The 26512-nt window shown below is 40.5% G+C and overlaps 1 protein-coding gene across 5 annotated transcripts in view; it reads left to right on the top strand.

Annotated features, from left to right (window-relative positions):
- Window positions 1-26512, top strand: part of ALPK1 (alpha kinase 1) — a 123929-nt gene that overhangs the window by 55692 nt on the left and 41725 nt on the right. For 3 of the 5 annotated variants that reach the window (XR_003511439.1, XM_027543820.1, XM_027543818.1), the window contains exons 2-3: window positions 5170-5349; window positions 9747-9901. Coding sequence is in view for 4 of the 5 variants with exons in the window: in XM_027543820.1 (XP_027399621.1) it covers window positions 5229-5349; window positions 9747-9901 (276 nt within the window). In the remaining variant the exon portion in view is untranslated. Of the gene's footprint in view, window positions 1-5117; window positions 5350-9746; window positions 9902-26512 lie in introns of all 5 variants that reach the window. The other 2 variants (XM_027543819.1, XM_027543821.1) reach the window with 2 other exon arrangements.

Raw genomic sequence — 26512 nt, 5'->3', positions numbered from 1 at the left:
ACCATGGAGTTCTTTCATTTTCCCTAATTTATCCCCTAGTAGAGGCACTGATCATACAGTGGAAAAAACTCAAGCATAAATACCAAAAGAAATGGGGCTTTGAATAATTCCCTCATTTTCTTCTTTCTAATGATGGCCAACTTGCCAGTTATTCTGTAACTTAGCCACTCAGCTAAATTCTTATTCATGGATAGAACTAAAGTATCAATATGCCAAAATCAAATGCAGAATGTATGAACACATAGCCATTTGGCTATAGGTATGGATGTGTGTTTTAAACTATATGATTCTAACTTTGTTATTCTAGAGTTATCTGTTTGCATGTTTCATTGCTTTTTCTGTCCTCTTTCTATTAGATTTTTAAGGAAAAAAATATAGGGGACATTAAAATAGAAAAAATAATGCATAGATTATAAAAAATATTGGGGAAAATCCATTTTCCAATTTAGAAATAATGTATAGCTCATAGAGTGTTGCCGTTCAAGGGGGAAAAATTGATATGTGTTAAAATTGAAAATGATTTTTCAATTTTACATGAAGCTGACCAAAATTTTCAGTGGGACTGTTGCCTGAAGGAAAATTTCCTGGGCTCCAGCCTCTGTTATGTCTAACAATGAACCATACAAATCTGGACAGATGGTTGGATTCCAAAGTGTTTCTCATATTACAGTATTTTCTTCCTATTGTCTCTCCTGAATTCTACAGGGAAAGGGGGAAATGCTGTAACTTTCAAAAAAGTATGAAGCGTATCTTCAGTACAGTTTGGAAATTCATAAGTAACAAACATTCATTGTCTTGGAAATATCGCCCTCCTTTTTAGACATGCTTTCTTGATTAAAATCTGGTTGCTTATGTTGGACAATATGATTTATCTTCCTTACTATATTGCTAGAAGTAGATGTATTTATGTCTTTTCTTGTCTGTATTTGCTGTCTCAAAGTATGTTAACATCATCTATTCAGTTCTGAGCTATGGTAAGGCAGACATTTGGGACTAATCCTTAAGAGTATTCCTAGCCATCCAACACCAAAGCTGCACCTACTCCATAAACAGCTCTCAAATCTGTCCAGTTTTCTGTATTTCTGATATCATCACTCTAGTCCAGAGTCCTGGTATCTCTCACCTGGATTATTGCAATAAGTACTTCACCTGCCGTTTCCTCCCTGCCCTCAATACACAAACTATGTTCAAAACAAGATGATCATTCCCAAGTGTAAAGCTGGTTGTGTTCTTATTGCTACTAGTAGTTTTCTATGACTCTTAGGGTAAGCACAAAATTCCTTATCTAGTACACAAGGCCTTTCACAGTCCCTGCTTACCCTTCCAGCATCACTTTATATCAACTTTCTCCTTTTATGTATAGTTCAGCCAATCTGACCTTCTTTCATTCCCTCTATACTTCCTTCTACATTAGTTAGGGCTGTTCCCTACCATTTTAACTTCATTAAGCCCTGTTCCTCTTTCAAAGCTTGATTCAGGCATCACATCCTCCGAGAAGCCCCCAGTAATCCACCCTGTCCTTACCCAAATGATTAGGTCAAGTCCTGCTGTTTGCCCTCACAAAACCATGTATCTTATCTCTCTTTCACAGCACTTAGACAAAGGGAAGAGATTTATGATCTTGTGCATCAGGAATTAGGGTTTCAAGTGAGGAAACAAAAGCAAAGAAGAATATTCAGCAATAATCTAGCCTCTAAGATTCAAGCCAACACTTCTAAACCACAGAGGAAAGTATGCATAAAAATATTATATTTCAGGGTTTTGAAAAGAGCCAAGAATTTTTCAGTAAATAAACATCAGATGTTATTTAGCAATAGACAACCTTTGCTGCTGAGTATGGAATTTAAGACTTGGAAAGATTTTAACAACTGTTCCTAATCAATCAGCTCAAAATATAGATGAGAAAAATGAATCTCAAAAGTGAATCTCAGAGGTCTCAGGCACAGATAGTTAATGGTAGAGAATGAAGTGGAATTAGTCATTGAACATTATTACATATATATGTTTTCCTATTTCTAGGTCCTCTTTTCTTTGCTACATACTCTTTCAGCTTAAAATATTAACAGAAACAAAGCAAATAAAATTTATAGTAGAAGACGACTGTCTGCCTTAAGAGGATGATACAGCACCAATAAAACATTACTATAAGCCTTTAGACAAAGGCGTGATGTGCTATTAAAGTTTTATATAGTGCAGTTTTATTTCTTTGCACACAAGCTCTTGTATTTTCTTATTACACCTCTCTTTGGGCTTCCCTGGTGGCTCAGATGGTAAAGAATCTGCCTGCAGTGTTAGAGACCTGGGTTTGATCCATGGGTCTGGAAGATCCCCTGAAGGAGGAAATGGTTACCCACTCCAGTATTCTTTTCTGGAGAATCCCATGGACAGAGGAGCCTGGTGGACCACAGTCCATGGAGCCCCAAATAGTCAGACACGACTGGGCGACTAATGCTTCTATATGAAGTCCTTAAAAAAGGGAGAAAGAGAATCCCTTTCTTGATTTAACTTAGGACTTGAAGAAAATTTGTCCTACTCACCCATAACTCATCCTGAGCAACGTTTGTTCTTAACCTTCTCATCCAGCAACTGCATTTCTCAGTCTCCACATAGCTTCCCGTTACAGTCACCATCTCCTTTTTTCAGACAATGGTGGGAATGGGATATCACTGCTACGTGGCCTCTTGCTCACTCTAGTCTACTAATTAACTCTGACCAGTCATTATTGTTTAGTTCTTTTCATAGAAAAGCAAGTTAATGGTCAACTTGTACCACAGAAACACTGACTTACAAACACTTGAGCTAAAAGGGACACTGAAAACTGGTTAGTCCAACAACCCAATCCAAGCAGGAATACTTTCTGAAACATCTTAAACAGAAAAGAAGTTAGATTTGTATTTACATTTAAATGCTTCAAGTAACTAATTTCATGACCTCACTTGCGTGAATACTCTTTCAAGTAACAAGAACATTGCATGAAAAACCTCTGCTTGTGTTCTTCAACAAATACACGGTTGTCTTCGCCAAACAAGTCTGTCATGTTCTAAAATTTCACTTTGGCAGTTCCATCTGTGTGAAGTATGTGTGCGTATCTCTTTTAAAACCTAAAGCATAACAATTCAGGTTAGAATGAGAATTACAAAATTTAGATTTCAGGCTTATCCTTCATTTTCTATTCCTTTTAAGTCATAAAATAGAAAAAAGACAGAAAAATGCTTTCTTGCAATTTCAAATTCAAAACCAGCTTCTTAAAGTGAGGGTAGTAGAGCACATTTTCCCCAAGAACAACACGATAACTCATCGCTTTAATATTTTTAATGATTACTAAAGCAGTAGATTATTGTGTTGCATGGATCTGCTAGGTGACAGAGGGAGTCGAGTCATCCATACATCTGTTGTACTTTCTTCCTTTTCAGATTCTCTTGCACTGGTAATAAGATTCTAAGTGCCATACAAGAGTGCCTAAGCCAAATGGCATCTCCACTGTCTATTCTGGCAAATTCAGAAAGATAATAACTTCCGTTGTTTTGTTTATAATGTACATTTTTTTAAAAAAGGAAAGCAAAAAGATTTGTCAACTATTACAGATAAAATAGATAAACATCAAGGATCTACTGTATGGCACAGGGAATATATAGATGAAATTGAATCACTTTGCTGTATACCAGAAACGAGCACGACATTGTAAATCAACTATGCATGCATGCATACTCAGTCACTTCAGTTGTGTCCGGCTCTTTGTGACCCTATGGAGTATATATAGCCTGTCAGGCTTCTCTGTCCATGGGATTCTCCAGGCAAGAATACTAGAGTGGGTTGCCATGCCGTCTTCCAGGGGATCTTCCTGACCCAGGAATCAAACCTGTGTCTCCTGCATTGCAGGCGGATTCTTTACTGCTAAGTCACTGCGGACACCCAAATCAACTATGCTGCTGCTGCTGCTAAGTCGCTTCAGTCGTGTCCGACTCTGTGCGACCCCATGGACTGCAGCCCACCAGGCTTCTCCATCCATGGGATTCTCCAGGCAAGAACACTGGAGTGGGTTGCCATTTCCTTCTCCAATGCATGAAAGTGGAAAGTGAAAGTGAAGTCGCTCAGTCATGTCTGACTCTTAGCGACCCCATGGACTGCAGCCCACCAGGCTCCCCCGTCCCTGGGATTCTCCAGGCAAGAACACTGGAGTAGGTTGCCATTTCCTTCTCCAATGCATGAAAGTGGAAAGTGAAAATGAAGTCACTCAGTCGTGTCTGACTCTTAGTGACCCCATGGACTGCAGCCTACCAGGCTCCTCCATGCATGGGATTTTCCAGGCAACTATACTTCAACTTAAAAATTATTTGTTAATCAAGAGACTTTTGGGTATTTATTTGTCGGGCATTTTTTTATACTGTCAGTGAGTTATTTTGTTCTTGAAATTACCTTGACTGCAATAGCTCATTACAACATACTCATATTTACATAAGAAGCCTCTCAACTGTATGTGTGTTAAATAGGATGTAAGTAGATCTTATCCATATGATGGATCTAGGAAATTGGATTTTCTGGGATTTCATTTCTCCACTTTATTTGGCAATGTGCCTGGCAGTGAAGAGCTTTAAATTTGGCATCTGTCATTGCCTATTTTGGTCCAAATTATATGATGCTAAATACCACAAGGGATGCTGCACAGGGGAAGTCAGCAGGGGGTTATGAGAGTGGTAAACTTCATATTACCACGTGCTTGTGTCTGGATATTAGAAGTGCTAGCCAGACGCTTCCTGTAGACTTTCAGAGAAGCAGAAAGTGGTGTGCCACTGGGATCCAGAGGCACTGATGTGAAGTATGCAGAAGATACATAAATCATAGGGTATATTCATTTCATTTGACTCCATGTGATTCCACTGACTACACTGTGGGTGACTGAGGTCTGCCCCGGGACCCTCTGCCTTCTGCTCTCTGATGCCTTCGAGGTGCTGCCCATCTAGACCAGGCCTGCAGTAATTTCACACCCTCCCCTAATAAAGTCCTCAGGGGCTGTCATGTATTTTCATGTGTTTGCTCTATTATCCCTCCCTGCTTGAGTCTTACAGATAATTGATGATGCTTCAGTTAATCATCTTTCCCCTTCTTTTGTTCACCAGGTACCTAAGCCTTGAAGGGGCTCTTTTATTGAGAATCGATGTCTTCTCCTAGGTAATTGATCACCGTAGACCCAGGGACACTCGACTCATCATCAAGAGAGGGTAATCGTCATGAATAATCAAAAAGCTGTAGCTACGCTGCTGCAAGAGTGCAAGCAAGTGCTGGACCAGCTCCTGTTGGAGGCGTCAGATGTGTCAGAGGAGGACAAGAGGGAGGACCAGAGATGCAGAGGTGAGGTCCAACGGGAGGCGCTGGGGGCAGCGGGGAGCAGCGGGTTCGCTCTCCTTTACCCTGTCTGAACGACACGGTCTCATCTCTGCCCTATTTTTCTTCTCTTGGCAGATGACCACCGAGAGATGAGTGGATTTCTAGGGCATGAATGGGACATGGGCTGCGGGTGGACGGGCAGGGGAGGAAGCCCACTTTGTTGCAGTGAATTGCTGTCAGTTTGAATTTTAAGCTTCAGTAAACATGAGGGCTACAAGAAACAGTTTAGTTCAAGAAGAACAAAAGGCCCAAGTGGGCTGGTGCACGTAAATTTCAATTATTAAAAAATTGAAGCAACTTCTGAATGGTGGTGCATACTTTTGTTTCAAACTAGGTTTTTGTGCCTCATCAGTTTGCATAGACATCTACAGTTTCCACAAATATGTCATCTCATCAGTCCCATCTCTCTTTTTTGACCATCAATACATTTCTCATGTTGTATTTACATACCATTTATAAATAAATTTACTCAAACTGATAAATACTTATTACATCATTACCAGGATTTGAGAATTTGGCCTTTCTGCTCATTCACGGTTTGTACCATACATAGTTTTAGATGAGTCATTGCTTGGGAAATTTCAACCACAAAATCTATAGAGTTAAAGCAGTTCTAATTTCTTCTCTAGCTAGTTTTCAAGAGGCAACCTTCTTTCCTTAGATTTCTTCCTAGCATTCAGATAAATTTCCTTCATTTCTATCAGGGTATCTGTCTAATGTGCTTTAAATATTTTTCTTTGTATTTTTAGTTGACTGCTATTTGTTACAGAAACAAGATTCCCGTATAAAATGCACACTCCCCATCTCTTTTGTTTCTGTTAATTATGTAATGGGAAAAGTTTCTGGGAGAGCCTTTTTCCCACATCCTTGTATAGGAGTGCATATGTTTTTACAGGGGAACTTTAAGGTGCCTTTAGAAGTCTAGTTTTTTCTAACCTGTCTGTCATCCGTGCTCTTTTCAAGATAAAATGTCCTGTGTCCAGTTGTTTCCTAACCTTAGTGTTTTCTTTCTTTACTGGCCAGAAACATCAGTGTCTGATTTTGCTCACCCCAGTGCTGGTCCTCGTTCTCCCCGGGGGCAGTGTGTTGTGTTCTGTTATTTCTCCTGAACGTTTTCTCTTCTCCTTTTACTACATCATGTCCTTTGTCCCTTCAGCTTAAATTCCTTTAAGTTTTGTGTTCTCCGTAGTGAAGACTCTGAACCCCTAATCGGGGAGCGTTTTCTTTTTCTTTCTTTCTCTAGTGCCACAGAATAGGAGAAATAATCAGTTTAGTTCCAAATAAGGCAAATCACGACTGCAAAATCACTCGATTAGCCATGGCCCTCCAGGTAAGCTGCTTGGGGAAGTAAGGGATCAGAGAGGCAAAGGAGGCTCCTGCTCAGTCAGGGGCTGACTGCTGGTGTTGGCTGAATCTGATCAACCAATGCGGGAGGAATCCTATGTGAGCCATTGACAAGCTCGGCATTTGCCCATCGCCGCTGCATGTTGCACGGTCCACCCAAGCGCCTTCAGTGCATCTGCACGCGGTCTGAGCATAGAACCTGTCCCTCGGCAGCTGGTTCCTGAGCAGCTCTAGCTCACGGTCGGGCTGCCACTGCCACTGATGTCTCCTGCGTGGGCTCACAGAGAAAGGCATTAGCACAGGGTCACTTAAGGCGATGGGGTAACAGGCGGACTCGAAAGTTAACACTGTGGGTTTCATTCTTTTCCCTCCTCCTCTCAACCCCATCGTTTTCCCTCAGAAGTTGTCCCAGTCAGCATGGGTGGCTAGCCTTAGAGGCTCTAACCCCCGAAGACAGAGAAGGAACTGAAATCCAAACACATAGATATTTTAAAAACATATTTCAGGGGCATCTTTTATTTCAGTGCACCCCACTGGACAATCCATGTTCTGGCATGACCTGTAGGGAAAGAGTGATATGAGGAGGAAAAAAAATTACTTGTAACAAACAGATTTTCCTCATCACCATGAAGAAAAGTTAAAAGTACTTAAAGCTATTTAGTGCCAAAATATAGTGAAATTCCATGAATCCAAAAAATCACATTTCTTTTGTCATTTAACTACTCCTCTGACTCCTGAGCTTGACACTCATAGACAGAGTGTCCAAACAATTTATCAGAATTGAAATACTTTTGAGAGTGAAAAGGCTCTGTTAACAAGCATGCTATGACTACATGCTGCTGCTGCCGCTAAGTCGCTTCAGTCGTGTCTGACTCTGTGCGACCCCATAGACGGCAGCTCACCAGGCTCCTCTGTCCCTGGGATTTTCCAGGCAAGGATACTAGAGTGGGTTGCCATTTCCTTCTCCACTATGACTACACAGGACTGTCCTAAGCAAACAGAACTGGGTAGTCATCCTATCCAGCTCGTGACTACTTAGAAATATCATTTAAGAAATTTTCTCTACATGTACATTGAAAACATTTTCAGACATTGAAAGTACATCAGTGGTGGTAAGAAGAGATTGTGAAATCAGGTTGGTCTCCAACCTCCTGTTTTTGCTTTCATTAGAGGAGCGCCATTGCACAGAGGAGGCTCAATAGTTCTGGGTTACTGAATGGGCCAGGGGGGGACAGTGGTTTCACTGTGATATTTGTAAGTCATGCTTAGTAGCCAGTCCAGATCAGTCATTCACTGATGTAGCCCATGAATTATCCCCTCAATGCAAGCAGTCCCTCTCCATCGGGAGGCTTCCTTACATTTGCCCAGTTGGTGGCAAGGACACCAAAAGGCATCATGAGCCAAGGCAGAATTAGGTTTTCTCCCTTCTCTTCTTTTTTCTTTTTCTTTTTATTCTCTCTCACACCTCTTTTGTCTTATTTAGCGTATCTCATGTAAACATAAGACTAACCTTTCTTTTAACCACCATGGTGGGATTTACAAACATGGTAAGACATGATGCCTGTCTTCAGGAGACTCCCAATCCACAGTCCAGTGAAAGGACAGATGTGGTAGAGAGCAGTGAGGCGGATGCTGAAAGGAGTGTGCCCCTGCGGGCTTGAGAATGCTCCTGAGGAGCATCTCAACTCCACTGGGAGATCATGGCAGGGCTGATGAGAAGAGCTTGCTCATTAGGCAGCCGAGGCAGGACAATGCCTAATATGAAGGCAGGATATACAGAAGCATTAAAGAATTTTACGCAGAGCAATATCCTAGTCCATCTTGTTTTTGGAAAAATGGGACTCAACAATGTGGAAGATCAAATGGATAGGAGGAGATGGAAGACAATGAATCAGGCAAGAATTACTGATGATTAAAAGAAAGAAATCGATTTTAGGATCCACAGAATGTGATAACCAATTAGACTCAGGGAGGAAGAGCAAAAAGTCTAGACTGACGTCTGGGTTTCAGACTTGGGTGGCTCAGTGAATGGTAGTAGCATTCATCAACAGAGAATAGAAAGGGAAATACAATTTTTAGGAAAAAGGTAATGAATTCAGTGTTAGATAGGCTGAGTCTGAGGTATCTGCAAGACAAGCACTTAAAGATGTATAGCTGGCAGTCGTGTATACAGGCCCATGATCCCTTATTCACAACCCTGGTGGTTACACGTGCTTCAGAATTCAGAGTTTTTTCAAATGTTAGAAAAGGTAGTATGGTGCATATACCATCTGTTATACTAACACTGCAGTAGAAGCTAGGAGCAGCACCAGCAAACATTAAAATTTTCAGGGCAAAACGGTGATTAATCTCATCATAGCAAGATTACAAATAATCTCAAGTCAATTCAAGTCTGGTTTGGGGCCAAAGTTTTTTAAAAAAAATCTAGTTTCCAGAGCTTTCTAGGTTTCCCAAGTTTGGATAAGAGATTATTGACTTATATTTTTAATGAAATTTGATGTCTATTAAGAGATTAAATATATCTCCTAAAGTGATATTATTTCATAATAAATTGATGTGGGATTGTCTATATTCAGACATAGTCCACGGTGAGAGTCTGAGGCAAGGTGAGGTCTTACAGGAGTAAAAAAGAGATTGATTTGCTGCATTACCCAGCCACAAGCCCCAAATGCCATTCCATCTCAGGCCCTTTCTCATTTTACAGGAAAAATAATATTTCCTTCATTCCTTTCTCTGATTCTTCATGCAGAGACAGTCACTGAAGTGCTTTACTTCCTGCTAAAACCTTTCTTAATGCCTGACTACCCCAATTTACCTGTAGGGCAAAGTAGACCAGAGCCACCCCCTGACAGATAGCTTTTTGCTATTATTCTTTGAGTCAGAACACCAGGTTAGGCCAGCCAGTGAGAAGTAGGAAAAAAAAAAATTGTGCCACTGAGGTGCTTCATCATAACATAGGTAACTCAACAACCTTTTCTTCAACTGCAATTTCCTTACCTGAACTCTGACCTTTTCAGCCTCACTCCCCAGCGAGTTAAGAACCTTGATCCAGGAGGCAAAGGAAATGAAATGGCCCTTCGTGCCTGAAAAGTGGCAATACAAACAAGCTGTGGGCCCAGAGGACAAAACAAACCTGCAGGATGTGATTGGCGCCAGCTTGCAGCAGTTACTGGTAGGAAGACCCACACCACCTGCTCCTTGACACCCCCAAGTGAGGCATTTAGCCTCTAAATGGTCTAATAGATTAAATTTCTTTGAAGCATAAGACAGCCCCTACCCTTATGGTCAGCTCTGCCAAATTGACTAATGTTGGGGGGGGGGGTAGCTTTTCAAAGAGCTCCGTTTGCCCATAAGACCTTCTGTTGGAAACGCAAATCAAGTAAAAGTGGAAAAGTGTGGTCAGTGGGCCAATGAGAACCTGTCATGCTGAAATATCTGCATGTTCTTGGTGGGCTGGAAGCAGTAGTTTTGGTTTGTTGTTGTTTTTTTAAATTTTTTTTGTGTGTGTGTGTGCCTTTTGGTTTTTATTTATTTATTTATTTTAAATTTTATTTTATTTTTAAACTTTACAATATTGTATTGGTTTTGCCAAATATCGAAATGAATCCACCACAGGTATACATGTGTTCCCCATCCTGAACCCTCCTCCCTCCTCCCTCCCCATACCATCCCTCTGGGTCATCCCAGTGCACCAGCCCCAAGCATCCAGTATCGTGCATCGAACCTGGACTGGTGACTTGTTTCATATATGATATTATACGTATTTCAATGCCATTCTCCCAAATCATCCCACCCTCTCCCTCTCCCACAGAGTCCAAAAGACTGTTCTATACATCACTGTCTCTTTTGCTGTCTTGTATACAGGGTTATTGTTACCATCTTTCTAAATTCCATATATATGCGTTAGTATACTGTATTGGTGTTTTTCTTTCTGGCTTACTTCACTCTGTATAATAGGCTCCAGTTTCATCCACCTCATTAGAACTGATTCAAATGTATTCTTTTTAATGGCTGAGTAATACTCCATTGTGTATATGTACCACAGCTTTCTTATCCATTCATCTGCTGATGGACATCTAGGTTGCTTCCATGTCCTGGCTATTATAAACAGTGCTGCGATGAACATTGGGGTACACGCAGTAGTTTTGATTCCACCATGCTTCATTAGCATTTTTATTTTGAAATGCTACTTTCTAAGAGTTGGGTAACTTAAAAAAATAAACTCACCACTATTTCATCCATATGACTTGGTGTCTAAGCTGTTGAAGCCTGGCATGTCCCTTCCTGAGTCCTGCCTGAAATCCTGTTCTCTCCCTTATCTCGTCATGATTCACACTGTTCGGGAAGTATCGTCAGAGTCATTGGCATTATTATTCCTTAGCTCACTTAATGGAAATGAGTCCATTGGGTACCTCTACCCCAGAAAGGAGAGACCCTCAAGAATAACACATGAATTCAGATTGGAGCCCAGATTTTAGGCTTAGGTTCTGGGGATGCTTCTGTAAGTGCCAATTTGCTTTTTGATAGTGTTCCCCCCTCCCACATTCTCTTAGATGATTATCAAAGAAGGGACTCTGTTAGTTTTTTTTTTTTTTTTTTACATAAAATACAGACATTTGTATGGGACCAAGCATTACAAGCAACGATAATCTCTTAAAATATTTATTTTATTGGTTTACATGGGAATGTGTTTGGGGGTCATCCCAAAATAAATATATAAATAGACATTATCTTTGTCTATCAAAACAAAAATCCAGAAAAGATCCCCCTGATCTATGCACACATAACAGCATTGTTGGAGACCTCATAGAAACAGTAACCTCCTCATCAACATTTCCCACTCTCCAAAAAATCAGACTGAAGTTAAACAGACTGAGGACCACAGGCAAAGGAAAGTGAATACTTTGAACAAATCTGGTGGCGAGCCAGGGTTTTTAAATAAGTGTGCTTGTTATTAGTGGAGAAGTGGAATGGAAAACAATTATAGTGTATATATAATTTGGGGTTTATAGAATGCTTGTATGTGCATGATCTTACTTAATTTTCAAAATAGCCCTCCAGTGATCATTACCATTATCATACCCATTTTGCAGATGACAAAGTTAAGGTACAGGGAGATTAATTTTCTCATGGGAGCAGATCAGTGAGTGGTGGAGCTGTGACTCAGCTCCTTCCTCTGTCCTATTCCAATTCTCCCTCTAGAAGCCCCAAGGGATGAACTTGAGAGCCCAGGTGGAAGCCCTGAAACTCGTTTACTCTAACGCAAGCTGTAGGCTGTCGGGTAGAACTTTCTGCAATGATGGAAATGTTCTATATTTCTGTTGCCCAGTACGCTAGGCCCTGCCCTCATGTGACTCTTGAGCACCCGAAATGTGGCTAGAATGACTGAAGAACTGAGTTTTTAGTTTTATTTCATTTTTAAAATGAACTACATACACATTTCCATGTGGCTAGGGCTACTATTCAGAGAAGGCGATGGCACTCCACTCCAGTGCTCTTGCCTGGAAAATCCCATGGATGGAGAAGCCTAACAGGCTGCAGTCCATGGGGTTGCTAAGAGTCGGACACGACTGAGCGACTTCACTTTCACTTTTCACTTTCATGCATTGGAGGAGGAAATGGCAACCCATCCAGTGTTCTTGCCTGGTGAATCCCAGGGACAGGGGAGCCTGGTGGGCTGCCGTCTATGGGGTCGCACAGAGTCGGACACAACTGAAGTGACTTAGCAGCAGCAGCAGCAGGGCTACTATTTAATTAGATGTGCTCAGTCTCTCAGTCGTGGCCAACTCTGTGTGACCCCATGGACTGTAGCCCACCAGGTTCCTCTGTCCATGGAATTCTCCAGGCAAGAATACTGCAGTGAGTTGCCATTTCCTTCTGCACTAATTGGAGAGTGCAGCTCTAAAGCAGTGGGGCTTAAAGTTAGACTTCCAAACAACAGCACTTAGTATCACCCAAAAACTGGCTCAGATTCTTGGGCTGTATACTGCTAAGTCACTTCAGTCCTGTCAGGCTCTGTGCGACCCCATAGACGGCAGCCCACCAGGCTCCCCTGTCCCTGGGATTCTCCAGGCAAGAACATTGGAGTGGGTTGCCATTTCCTTCTCCAATGCAGGAAAGTGAAAAGTGAAAGTGAAGTCGCTCAGTCGTGTCCGACTCTTCACAACCCCACAGATTGCAGCCCACCAGGCTCCTCTGCCCATGGGATTTTCCAGGCAAAAGTACTGGAGTGGGGTGCCATTGCCTTCTCCAATACTAGTCTTACCAAATCAAAAACTCTGGGGGCGAGGGTTTAGCAATCAACATTGACAAGCCCTTCAGATGATTCTGATGCATGTTTGAGTTTGAGAATGACTGTTGAAAAGAGAACAGGATGGCAATTGATTGGGCAGCTCAAATAAGTCCATTAGGCTGCTTTAGCCCATAATGTGTTTAAACTGGCAGCTTTTTGAACTCTGAGCATCATTTTCCTTAGCTTACCCAGGAAGCTATAAATTAAAGACACAGAGCCTGAACAAAAATGCGAGAGGAGAAGAGCTTTGAAAGCCCTGTGTGCTTCAGCCAGTGAACCATATATAAGAACCATATATAGAACCATAGATAGAACCATAGATAGAACCATATATAAGCTCTATAAATGGTTCCAGGGAGGGTGAGAGCATGGGAGCTTCACAGGGGAAGAGAAACCCCTGCTTCGACCTTTGAGGCTTAGAAAGTTCCTCGGAATTTCCAGCATGGGCCGAGATGCAGCACATCTCTGTAACCAGGGTTTTACTCCCTTCATTCCACCCACACTTACTAGATCACCCTAGGTGCATTCAAAGCTGGTAGTGACATTGGCCAAAAAACTGAAAATGGCGTTTTAAAGTCTTGCTGCATTTGGGGGTTAATGTGAGTTGAGAGACAAACTGCTTATAGTTGTAAGGCTGTTTCAGGAGTCCAGTCATTGTTCCTTCTACTTTCCCTCTATATATTGCACAGATATCACAATTGGGGGAGCACAAAGGCACAGACGAAGAATTGATGCTTTTGAACTGATATTGGAGAAGACTCCTGAGAGTCCCTTGGACTGCAAGGAGATCCAACCAGTCCATTTTGAAGGAGATCAGACCTGGGTGTTCTTTGGAGGGAATAATGCTAAAGCTGAAGCTCCAGTACTTTGGCCACATCCTGCGAAGAGTTGACTCATTGGAAAAGACTCTGATGCTGGGAGGGATTGGGGGCAGGAGGAGAAGGGGACGACAGAGGATGAGATAGCTGGATGGCATCACCGACTCGATGGACATGAATTTGAGTGAACTCCAGGAGTTGGTGATGGACAGGGAGGCCTGACGTGCTGTGATTCATGGGGTCGCAAAGAGTTGGACACAACTGGGCAACCGAACTGAAAGGCACAGAGAATTTAAGAAGTTTATGCCCTGCTCACAAGGTCACTCAGGGGCAGCTCTAGGAATCAGCCCATTAGGCTCGTTTAGCTCATAATGTGTTTAACCTGGGAGCTTTTTGAATGCTGAGCATCATTTTCTTTAGCTTACCCAGCAAGCTATAAATTAAGCAACCACACCTCCCAAAGAGCCTTGAGATGCTTTCTTATTGTGTCAGGCCCCGAGTGCACAATTGCTAAACCACTCTGTTTTGTAAATATGGAGAACTGTAGTGCTATCTTAGCTTGTCAAAAGTATCTCAAGGAAATACCATGATTTGTTTTTGTCCCGTTATCCACTGGTTTCAATATCACATTTTACCAAGGCTGGATGGCCACATTATTATAATAATCAATTAATTGTGAGATTTTATTCTTACATTAAAAAATAAAGGTTGCTGAGGTTTTATTCAGTTATTTGTTCTTATAGATATTTTTTCATAAATCTGAATTCCCATGATACTTTTATACCTTGAAACGAATCCTTCTCATAAAAAATTTTCCTTCCATTTAAAAAATTAGCATTACATTTGGAGTGTAAACACTGTCTTTAATTCCATAGATAACAGAGCAAAGTTACGTGAAACTGTGCTGAGTGCCTGAGTTGGTAAAACAAAGGGTCATTTCTAATGTTCCTCACTTAGGCTTAACTTAATTAGCAAAAATCATGTGTTTTGTGCTCTGCTTTCTGCTCTCCACAGCCTCCTCTGTTTCCTCCCTCGCCTAATTTCCCATCCCCCCATCTTTTCTCCTTTGGTGTGTGGCCACAGACAGAAATTTATGGCAGGGGCCAACCTCCTTTACACTCCACACAAAGCTTGCTGACTTGAGAGAGTCTGTCCTCTCTCTCCCAGAAAAAACACCTGCAGTATGCTCCCCGAGAAACCTGGAGAGATGGGAGATTAATGTGGCTGTGATAGCCAGGCAGTGTTTTTGGTATTATGCCCTCTCCCCAGGTAGATGGGTCTTTTCCGAGATGATACCAATTATTTATTGCTGAAACATCTGTTGATAACTGCAGCTGCCCTTGTGAGACAAAGCATATCACAGGGTCACGGGCTATAGGGATGTAAAATCTTACCTCATGCTAGTTTTAGACTATTCAGCAACACCCTCGAGTCCATGGGTTACCGTCCTCTGTAGTGTCTCATCGTGCCATAGAAAATACTTTGTAAACATTGCCCTGCCCTGCCCTATAAGCTTTGAAGTGTTATTTCATCTTCATCGGTAATTTATATTCCAGTGCCATTGTACGGTGGGAAAAAGAGGGGGAACCTTTTTTGTTTTCTATCTAATTGTATATCGCCTGACACTTTGACCTGTATTATTAGTATTAGTCAGAAAAAGGATTTTCTCCCTCTCTTATTTAAAAATAAAATTTCAAGGGAAAGTAAGCGCTCCTTCAGCTCCTTTCACTCAAAACAATGTTTACACTCTGAGAGGGAAAGATGAAAAGCACAAGCAATTTTTTTCAAGTGTCCGAGAAGGGCATTTCAGTTTTTGAAAGAGAACAGTAAGGCCCTTATAAATATCATTCAGAAAAACCTTTGATGGATTTTTCAAAAAGTATTGAAAGCTTTTAGCGTTAGCTTATGTTTAGCTTGGTTTGGATGGACACAGTAGAATTCTAACTAGTAAAACTGTCCTTGCTTGTGAGATGCCAGAACACGAAGGCACTGGCCTCCATGTGATTGCCAACTTGTGTGATTTCTTCAGTAACTTGTACACTCCTGAAAAGTACAATTTCTACCTAATTTAGAGAAGATATGAAAAGAAAACTTCTGAAAGGGAGATTAAGGGCATGTTTGGATTTGCATGTCAGTGGCAGTTGGGAAAAGATGAGGTTGCCAGGCCAAGACTTGTTTCGTAGACCACGGTTTTGAGCATTCCCTGCAAATTTGGGGGTCCTAATGCTGGGAGGGACTGGTCTCTCCCCAGCTCTACTTCTGTGGGGGAGGAAACCTGAATTTAGCGTGACACCTTTGTAGGAAGACACACTACAGTCTTCACAGGCTGGCTGATTACAAGGGGATGAAGCAGGCTCAGAATGAGGATTTTTTTTCCATTTCCTTTTCAACTTTACAATCATAAAAATGGGTAATCTGATAACTTTTATCCAGCAGACATTTTTGGAAATATCTGTGCTACCTTGCAGTAATTTTAAGAGAGATAAAAAAATGATTACTGATTTTCTTGTGCTAATTAGGTTGAAAAATGTTTGTGAATGGAGTTTGATAAATTTAGCTTTCAGAATATTTTTTAATAAGTCTCTTTAGATATTCTGGGTGCCTTTAAGTTGACATTTTAGATTTTGAAGTACTTAAAATATTAAATGGTCCAGAATTAAAACATGAATAAATGTAAGTATTGCTCATTACAAGATTGCAGGGAAATATTTTTTAAAGTCTAATTACTTTACAATATTGTGTTGGTTTTGTCATAAATTGACATGAATCTGCCACTGTAAAGTAATTAGCCTCCAATTAAAATAAATAAATTTATATTAAAAAAAAATTCTAGTGTGAGTAACCTGGGAGTAGAAAGGTGAAAAGGAGCCTTTAGCAAAAGATAACTAAAGTATGAATTTATTAGAAAATGAAATGTCAAGTCAAAGAAAGATATGCAGGGTATGAAGACTAGGTAAGTGGGTGAGATGCTTTCCATGGGAACAATAAAATTTCTTCCATGAATTTAAAAGGTTAAAAGATTGTCTTAAAAATCATTTTAAAAGCATTTATTTCAGATAACAGTTTTCATAGTAATAATAGAGAATTTAACACCCATAATAGATACATTTGGGATTATGATTTGTTCAGCAACTGATTTTTCTCCAGTGAGGTTTTCATCTTTAACTATGGCCTTGGGACTTTAATAACTGAAATATTCTTCATGAGGATGCAAAAAGCAAAGTGAATATAAACTGTATATTTGTTCATTCATTCAGTAAAACTTTACTGAGTGTTAACACACGCCAGGCATTGATATAGATCACCCAGAGTAATGTAAGAGAAATAGAAGACCTAATTCATGTTCTGGAAAAACTGCAAGAATGAAGAGATAGGGCAACACTTTGTCAAAAGTCTGCTTATTGGAATGGTCCCTTCCATTTATTGAACACTAAATGTGTGGCAGGTACTCAACACATGTTCTTCTAATCCCTACAAACTTGGCCATACAACCTGCCCTACCTGTGAAAGGTAGATTGTAAGTGATGACGTATCTCAGTCCCAAGCAGTATAAGCCATTGTGTAGTTCAGCAGTTGGAAGCTTTCCTTTGCTTCATAAACAGGAGAAGGGCTACTCCCTCAGGCTGGATCCTGGAACGGGGCAGAAGCAGAGCCTCAGAGTTGGAACCAAACTGCACCCAAATGTGAAATACGGACAACCACCAAAAACTTTATTATTATAGGCCCTGAAATCTGGGGGTTATTATAGTTTTCCCAAGTGTTATGGGTTGATGTATTCCCCATCAAAATACTTTGAAGTTCTAACTCTCAGTGCTTCAGAAAGTGACTTTGTTTGAAAACAGGGCCATTCAGTTCAGTTCAGTTAGTTGAATCGCTCAGTCGTGTCCGACTCTTTGCGATCCTATGCACTGCCGCATGCTGGGCTTCCCTGTCCATCACCAACTCCTGGAGCCTACTGAAACCCATGTCCATTGCGTCAGTGATGCCATCCAAACATCTCATCCTTTGTTGTCCCCTTCTTTCCATGCATTCAATCTTTCCCAGCATCAGGGTCTTTTCAAATGAGTCGGTTCTTCACATCAGGTGGCCAAAGTATTGGAGTTTCAGCTTCAGCATTAATCCTTCCAATGAATATTCAGGACTGATTTTCTTTAGGATGGATTGATTGGCTCTCCTTGCAGTCCAAGGGACTTTCAAGAGTCTTCCCCAACACCACAGTTCAAAAGCATCAATTCTTCAGCACTCAGCTTTCTTTATAGTCAACTCTCACATCCATACATGACTACTGGAAAAACCATAGCTTTGACTAGATGGGCCTTTGTCAGCAATGTCTCTGCTTTTTAATATGCTGTCTAGGTTGGTCATAGCTTTTCTTCCAAGGAGAAAGCATCTTTTAATTTCATGGCTGCAGTCACCATCTGCAGTGATTTTGGAGCCCCCAAAAATAAAGTCTCTCACTGTTCCCATTACAGATGTAGTTTGTTCAGATAAGGTCATACTGGAGTAGGATGAGCCCTTAATTCAATCTGACTGGTGTCCTTATTGGAAGACAGCCATGTGACGACACAAAGATGCAGAGAGAATGCCCTGTGATGGCAGAGGCAGAAGTTGAGGTTATGCAGCTACAGGCCAAGGAATACCAGGGATTTCTGGCAACACCAGAAGCTAAGAGAAAGGTATGGAACTTTAGCAGAGCATGACCCTACTGACATTGATTTCAGACCGCTAACCTCCAAAACTTTGAAATAGCACATCTCTATGTTATAAGCCACTCCATTGGTGGTACTTTGTTATGTCAGCCACAGGAAACTAACACACCAAGCGAAAGTTGGCTTATGCACATGTAGAATATGAGGAAACAAGAAAGCTCTCAAATGGCTTCAAGAGTCTTAGCATGTCATCTTATATCCCTACAGGAAGAAAGGCGAAATAAACCACAGTCAAGAACAGAAATTATTCCAAAGAATATTTCAACAAAAATAGTTTCTACAAGAAAAAAAAAATGTAGGTTCTAGTATCTACTGTATTATATCATCCCTAAACATGACTGGAGAAAGTAGATTGGAGAAAACATATCACAATACATCAGCCCGCTAAATATCTCTATTTGCATGTTCCAGACAGCTCCACTCCAATAGGTCAAAACCTGAACTCCTCATCTCCCGGCTCCTTCTCCCTCCACCAATCACATTTTATCCTCCTCCAGTGGCCACATGTAATTAAATGTTACCATGAGCCACCCAGTAACCCAAATCAAGACTTAGGAATCATCTTTAACTCTATCTTCACCCTCAACTCTCATATCTCACTGGTTATCACAGCCTCCTGATTTCCCCTTGAGTATCTCACAAATGCACCTTCTTCAACCCTACTGCAGCTATTCTGGTTCAGACGCTGTCATCTCTTTCCCAGATCATATCCAACTCCTCTCCCTATCTAGTCATGTCTCCTGTATCATAAGGATAGTAAGGTTATGCTGCGGGAAAACAATCCAAATAACTCCAAAACCTTAGGGGTTTAAAGTAAATAAAGACTTGTTCCTTGTTCTTCCTTTGTGTCCATCTGAAGGGACATTGGGGGAAGCTCAGTCTTATGTCACTCTTCCTCAGGGACTCAGCTGCATGGAATGCCTATCATTTAAAATAGTGCTGATTGCTATGGCAGGAGGAAGAAGAAATTGTGACTTGCATAGTGGCTCTTAAATATTTTCATACAGAAGTGGCCATTGGTCAAGATAAGCCATGTAGTCACACCTCACTTCAAGGAGCCAGGGAAACACAATTGTACCATGTGCCCAGGAAGAGGAAACCCAGAAATAGATGGGTGGATAGTCCCCATTATTGCCATGGCTCCACAAGTTTTCTCTGCACTGTAACCAAAGCCATCTTTCTAATATAGCAATCTGACATTTTTTCTTGCTTAAATCTTTGGCGTGAGCTTGGGGGAATCTCAGTTAATTTAGAAATAATAAATAAGTAACATGTATACTTTACAAAAACACCTAAAACTAATCCTGAACAATAAAATCTAAATAAGTTTGAATGAATGTTTTTATTACAGTGGTGGATTACAAGTTAATTTTTTTTATATTTCTTTAATTCCATAATAGACATCTTTTACTGTTATTTAAAAAAAAAAAAAAAAGGAAGATGATTGAGAGAAAGAGAAAACCATCTGTTGTCCAGTTGTCCTTAAATCTAAATAGGATCAAATATTAAAAAACCTAAGTAAGGACAGTAAAGTAATGGTGCATCACTTCTCTAAAAGCAAATACAAATACTGAACTTAGATTCTAATGGAAAAGCTAACATCATTAATTAAATGACATCGACCATGCATCTTTCCACTAATAAGGTGAGGATTCAAAATGCAGTGCTCTTGTTACTGAATCTTTCCTTTTCCCATTTGATGGCCTGCTATAAGCTAAGTTCTCCTGTTAAGTTTTTGGAGATCATTTTAGCACATTTGCGTGCATACACGTACAGACACCTATGGAATATACATATGTATCTATATAATTGATATTCATGAGTACAAGTTATTTCTTTAGTGAATGATAGAATACCAAAACTGGAGGGAAACTTTGTTGTTCAGTCATGTCCAACTCTCTGCAACCCCATGAACTGTGGCACGCCAGGGTTCCTTTCCTTCACTGTCTCCCATAGTATACTCAAACTCATGTCCATTGAGTCAGTGATGCCATCCAATGATCTCATCCTCTGTAGCCCCCTTCTCCTGCCCTTAATCTTTCCCAGAATCAGGATATTTTCCGTGAGTCGGTTCTTCACATCAGGTGGCCAAAGTATTGGAGCTTCAGCTTCAGCATCAGTCCTTCCAGTGAATTTTCAGGGTAGATTTCCTTTTGGATTGACTGGTTTGATCTCCTTGCTGTCCAAGGCACTCTCAAGAGTCTTCTTCAGCACCCGTTTGTAAGCATCAATTCTTTGGCATTCAGTCTTCTTTATGGTCCAGCTCTCACATCCATACTTGACTACTGGAAAATCCATAGCTTTGACTATATAGACTTTGGTTGGCAAAGTGATGTTTCTGCTTTTTAATACACTGTCTAGGTTTGTCATAGCTTTTCTTCCAGGGAGGGAAATTTAAAGGTCATCTATTTCAAGCCCATCATTTGATAGATGGGGAAATGAAACCCAGAGAGAGTAAGAAGTGACTTGCTGTAAGTTACACCACCTGTTAGTGGGAGCAGCAGGACCCAACACCCAGGTTTCTGAGCCTGAACCTGGCATGTCTTCCCTGAGTCTACACAATTCCATCCTTCACACACGGCTGTTATGGGGCCAGGGCAGCCTTTCCCAGGTGCATTCCTATTGTCTCAGCTGCCCTGTAACCTGCCCTCTTCCCTCTCTGTCAATGTGATTTCACTTTTTTACTTAGTGCAGAATTAAGACAGAAATCTTATAATTTTCAGTAATCAACATTTAAAACTTTAGTTTCTTCTGCTGAACATTATAGTTCTTCTTTTGAAAAGGAGCCAGACAAAAGGTTCGGGTCCTTCAAAAATGAATTTCATTTAATATGTAAAATTTAGGCACCAAGAGAATGAAACCTTCAGAGGATAAATATTAGTCCCAAGGCCTATGCGAATTCAGACTTTAAGATAGAATATGATTAAAATCACCAAGGATTTAAACCCGGCTCTAAAACTGTGCCAAAAAACTACCCCTTTTAATACAGTACTTTCAAGTTTCAATGGAAGATAAATTAAAATGGTGACTTGTCCTTAGAAGTCTACCAATGAAACTTTGGTTGCCACAGAATCAGGCATGCAAGTTATCCCTTTGATGAGGACTAACCCTATGGCATGGATTTCATGTCTCCTCATAATGAGGCCCAAAAGCTGAGCCAAGTCTTGGTGGAGTTGATCAAACTAAGACAAGTGGGCAGAGCAATCCAGTTCAAAATGCAGAAAATGAGCAGATTGAAGTGCTGGGCAGAGAGAAGAAAGTGATGACCTTCAGAAAATGATCAGTCCTAGGGATGTGCTTATTCTGTCCTGCCAGCAAGAAAGAATAACCTCACCTCCTACATTTTATGTTAAGTAAATTAAGGAGGTTGAATAATATTATCTCTAAATATATATCAGATCAGATCAGTCACTCAGTCGTGTCCGACTCTTTGCGACCCCATGAATCGCAGCACGCCAGGCCTCCCTGTCCATCACCAACTCCCAGAGTTCACTGAGACTCACGCCCATCGAGTCAGTGATGCCATCCAGCCATCTCCACATATCTGATGCTGTTGATATTAGTTGAACCACAGTATTTTGTTGTATATCAACAAGCACCAAATACTGACAACTTCATGTGATTCTGCATGATATGCTTTTAACAACATATTAATTTGATGACAACCCTGCAAATAGAACTGATGATGTCCATTTTGCTGATGAGACAGTTGGCTCAGAGAGCTTGAGAGATGTTCCCAATCCACACTGCAAAGTGCGGTTAAGCTGGGATGTGACCCGAAGCCTCCCCTCTGTGCCACCCCCCTCGGCCTGCCACCATCCCTTCATGATGTAGAATCACTTGCCTTGCTTATTAAACCAACTTGCCCCAGAGGGCAGAAACCAAAACATTTTAAGCTCAACAAATTCAAAGATATTTGGAATTACTTCTTTCTTTTTTCGGATGTATTTGTATAGAACAAAAGAAAAATCTTTCACTTTCTCATTGATTAATTCATTCTGAATCAGTTGTCTTTAATTTTTTTTACTGATGATCAGTAAAAATTTTGAGCAGGCACTCTAATACACATTTGTTTGTTTAATAAAGTATATGCATGTGCTATACATTCCTATGTTATATACTTCTATAGGATAGAAATTTAAGAAAAACAAAACAAATATTAAATGAATATTTTAAAATAATTTTTTTAAACTGAATTATTGGCACAAGAACCTTTCTGTTTGTATTAAAATTATAATTAAATATCATTATTTTTTTTTAACTCAGCTTAGCACTGCCCACTGAAGATATAGCTAACACAGTTTATTTCAGTACTTAGTTCTAATGACTGTAATAGTTGAAAAAATTATGTCTCAAAGGTGTGTTGATCCAAATAAAAGAGGTAGGCTGTGATTGCTAATTCACGCTATTCATATTTCAATCATCCAGCAATTACGAAAAATCATTTGTTGAAATTCAGCTAGCAAATTTCCACTTTCCTTAATGTCAATGGTGTGCTTCTGCAAGGTAATCAGAAAACGTTATGTTTTAACAAAGGATATCGAAACTTATTCAGATTCTTCATTTGGAAGATTTTTAAACAGGTTGAAAGTTTCCCGTTTGTGTGAGTGTTTTTAATATAGATACTTTCTTTTAAAATCACAATGCTGAAAACACTTCCAGTATCATTATATGAAAAATATTTTCAGAATACCTGTTGGATAACATACTGTTGTCAGCTACTTGTCATCACAGAAAGGCTAGTAAATTTGGAGCACTTGTCTGTTTCCATTAACAATAATCACACCTCAGATAAAATTTATTGGCTGTGATACTACCAAAGTGGGCTTCCCAGGTGGTTCAGTGGTAAAGAATCCACCTGCCAATACAGGAGCACAGAAGACATAGATTCAGTCCCCGGGTTGGGAAGATCCGCTGGAGGAAGAAATGGCAACCCACTCCAGTATCCTTGCCTGGAGAACCCCATGGACAGAGGAGCCTGGTGGGCTACAGTCCACGGGGTGGCAAAGAGTCGGACACGACTGAGCACACACACACACTGCCGAAACACAAAACTAGCACTTGTCTGTTTATAAAGCTACGATGTCCAAACTCTTTACATTTGACTATTGTTTAAAGAACTTTGCTTTGAGCTTTTTGCAGTCTTCCCCCCTCTTATTATGAATTATTCTGAAGTGTCTTTGATTTGTGATAATATAAACTGCGAATCTATTTAACCAGGTATAACTGCAATATCGAAGAAGGCAATGGCACCCCACTCCAGTACTCTTGCCTGGAAAATCCCATGGGCGGAGGAGCTGGTGGGCTGCAGTACATGAGGTCGATAAGAGTCGGACACGACTAAGCAACTTCACTTTCACTTTTCACTTTCACGCACTGGAGAAGGAAATGGCAACCCACTCCAGTGTTCTTGCCTGGAGAATCGCAGGGACGGGGGATCCTGGTGGGCTGCCGTCTCTGGGGTTGCATAGAGTCGGACACGACTGAAGCGACTTAGCAGCAGCAGCAGCTGCAATATAATAAACTGAAAACAGTTCAGTGGGTGCATCCTCATCATCAGCCCCTCCAAGATGAGGAATTCCTCTGTGCAGTTTGTCATGAGTCACCATTTGACACACAGGCAAAGGAAGGGGCTAGGGCCTACCCACTTTTTAAAATGTTATAGTAAAGCTTTCTTTCTTTCTCATTGGTAAACTTTGGTGGAAACTTTTTAAATTTTCATTATATTTTGAGATATGAGGGACTGATTCCACATACCTACCATCAGTCCACTCTCAAAATAATGTTACTCATTGAGTATCAGTTACTAAGTGCAAGGCACTTTACATATATATTTTTTTAATTTTCTCAGTAATCTCTGTGGTTTTACTATCCCTATTCTATACACAACAGAATGAAATTTAAAAAATTAAGTAGCTTACTTAGTTTGGACAATGAGATCCAAAGCAAATACTGCCTCAGCTCAATCCAAGCCCTGTATTTTTCACTTTCCCACAGTATCTCCCCCTAGTAACTGATCTGACTCTCTTCCTCCTGAGAGTAGTCTCAAACGGACTCTTTTTCCATACGTATGTACAATCCATCACATTTTAAAAGTATTACCAACCCAGTTCTGGAACTTTTTATATTTCTTCACTGTGTAAATACTGAAAACAATGTATGTTTCTTTCATGGTTACTGAAAACCTTCTATCATGTTAGGCATGACTTATTCCCACTGGCGCTGTATATGAAATTGAAACCTCTGCGCCTCTGGAGTCTTTGTCAAGTAGAATGTTAAAGGGGCATAGGAGTCAGACCTCTAACGTTCTCTCTCAGTAAGTCTCACATTTTATGATTTGAACACAGGACTACAGCAGCTTCTCGTCATCCTTTGTGTAAGGCCAAATCTTTGCTTAATGTGCTTAAAATGCACATAACTTAGACTTGCTTATGATTTTAGTGACTTATGGTTGAGATTCTAAATACTGCTCAAGGGACAGACTGAATCAGGATTACCTGTGCGTCTGTGTATCTGTGTGGGAATGTGCATTAGCTGGGGAGGGAGAGAAAGAATGAGGAAAAGTTTAGCTTCTAAAATTTTTTTTCACAAGGTCTACTATCCAGAGATTCTGACTTAGTGAATAACCATTCATACTTTGAGAATAACTTCCTAGTAGTGAGATTTTTTTAATGAGGTTTTATTGTAGCAAGGCTAACCCTTACTGTTAAAAAATTTATTTCTGCTTTGCTTATATAAATGTGATTCTCTTGGATAATAAGGTTCTAAAGTGACAAATCAGTCTATTTGTTTCTCTAATCGTGCATAGCTCTTAAAATTGCAACAGGCACAATTAAGCTCTCAAACCTTTCAATGATAATTATTACTTTAAGAACAAATGAAAAGTCCTAGGGACAATGAGGTCCAAACAGTTCTTTTTTTACTCTGCATCTGCCACTATTCTAGAATGTGGTTTTGATAACAATGACAATGACAGTCTTGATGAAATTAAGGTCATAGAGATAGGGATTAAGGAGCCTGACTTGGGCTGGACTACCTGGGGGGAGAGGTCTGACAGAATGTGGTCCACTGGAGAAGGGTATGGCAAACCACTTCAGTATTCTTGTCTTGAGAACCCCGTGAACATTATGAAAAGGCAAAATGATAGGACACTGAAAGAGGAACTCCCCAGGTCAGTAGGTGCCCAATATGCTACAGGAGATCAGTGGAGAAATAACTCCAGAAAGAATGAAGGGATGGAGCCAAAGCAAGAACAATACCCAGTTGTGGATGTGACTGGTGACAGAAGCAAGGTCCGATACTGTAAAGAGCAATATTGTACAGGAACCTGGAATGTTAGGTCCATGAATCAAGGCAAATTAGAAGTGGTCAAACAGGAGATGGCAAGAGTGAACGTTGACATTCTAGGAATCAGGGAACTAAAATGGACTGGAATGGGTGAATTTAACTCAGATGACCATTATATCTACTACCGAGAGCAGGAATCCCTTAGAAGAAATGGAGTAGCCATCATGGTCAACAAAAGAGTCTGAAATGCAGTATTGGAGGCAATCTCAAAAACGACAGAATGATCTCTGTTCGTTTCCAAGGCAAACCATTCAATATCACGGTGATCCAAGCCTATGCCCCAACCAGTAACTCTGAAGAAGCTGAAGTTGAACGGTTCTATGAAGACCTACAAGACCTTTTAGAACTAACACCCAAAAAAGATGTCCTTTTCATTATAGGGGACTGGAATGCAAAAGTAGGAAGTCAAGAAACACCTGAAGTAACAGGCAAATTTGGCCTTGGAATACGGAATGAAGCAGGGCAAAGACTAATAAAGTTTTGCCAAGAAAATGCACTGGTCATAACAAACACCCTCTTCCAACAACACAAGAGAAGACTCTACACACGGACATCACCAGATGGTCAACAACTAAATCAGATTGATTATATTCTTTGCAGCCAAAGATGGAGAAGCT

Source organism: Bos indicus x Bos taurus, chromosome 6 (assembly GCF_003369695.1).
Source record: "Bos indicus x Bos taurus breed Angus x Brahman F1 hybrid chromosome 6, Bos_hybrid_MaternalHap_v2.0, whole genome shotgun sequence".
Classification (NCBI taxonomy): domain Eukaryota; kingdom Metazoa; phylum Chordata; class Mammalia; order Artiodactyla; family Bovidae; genus Bos; species Bos indicus x Bos taurus.
Note: the sequence above shows the minus strand (reverse complement) of the source record. Positions and strands in the feature narration are given on the sequence as shown.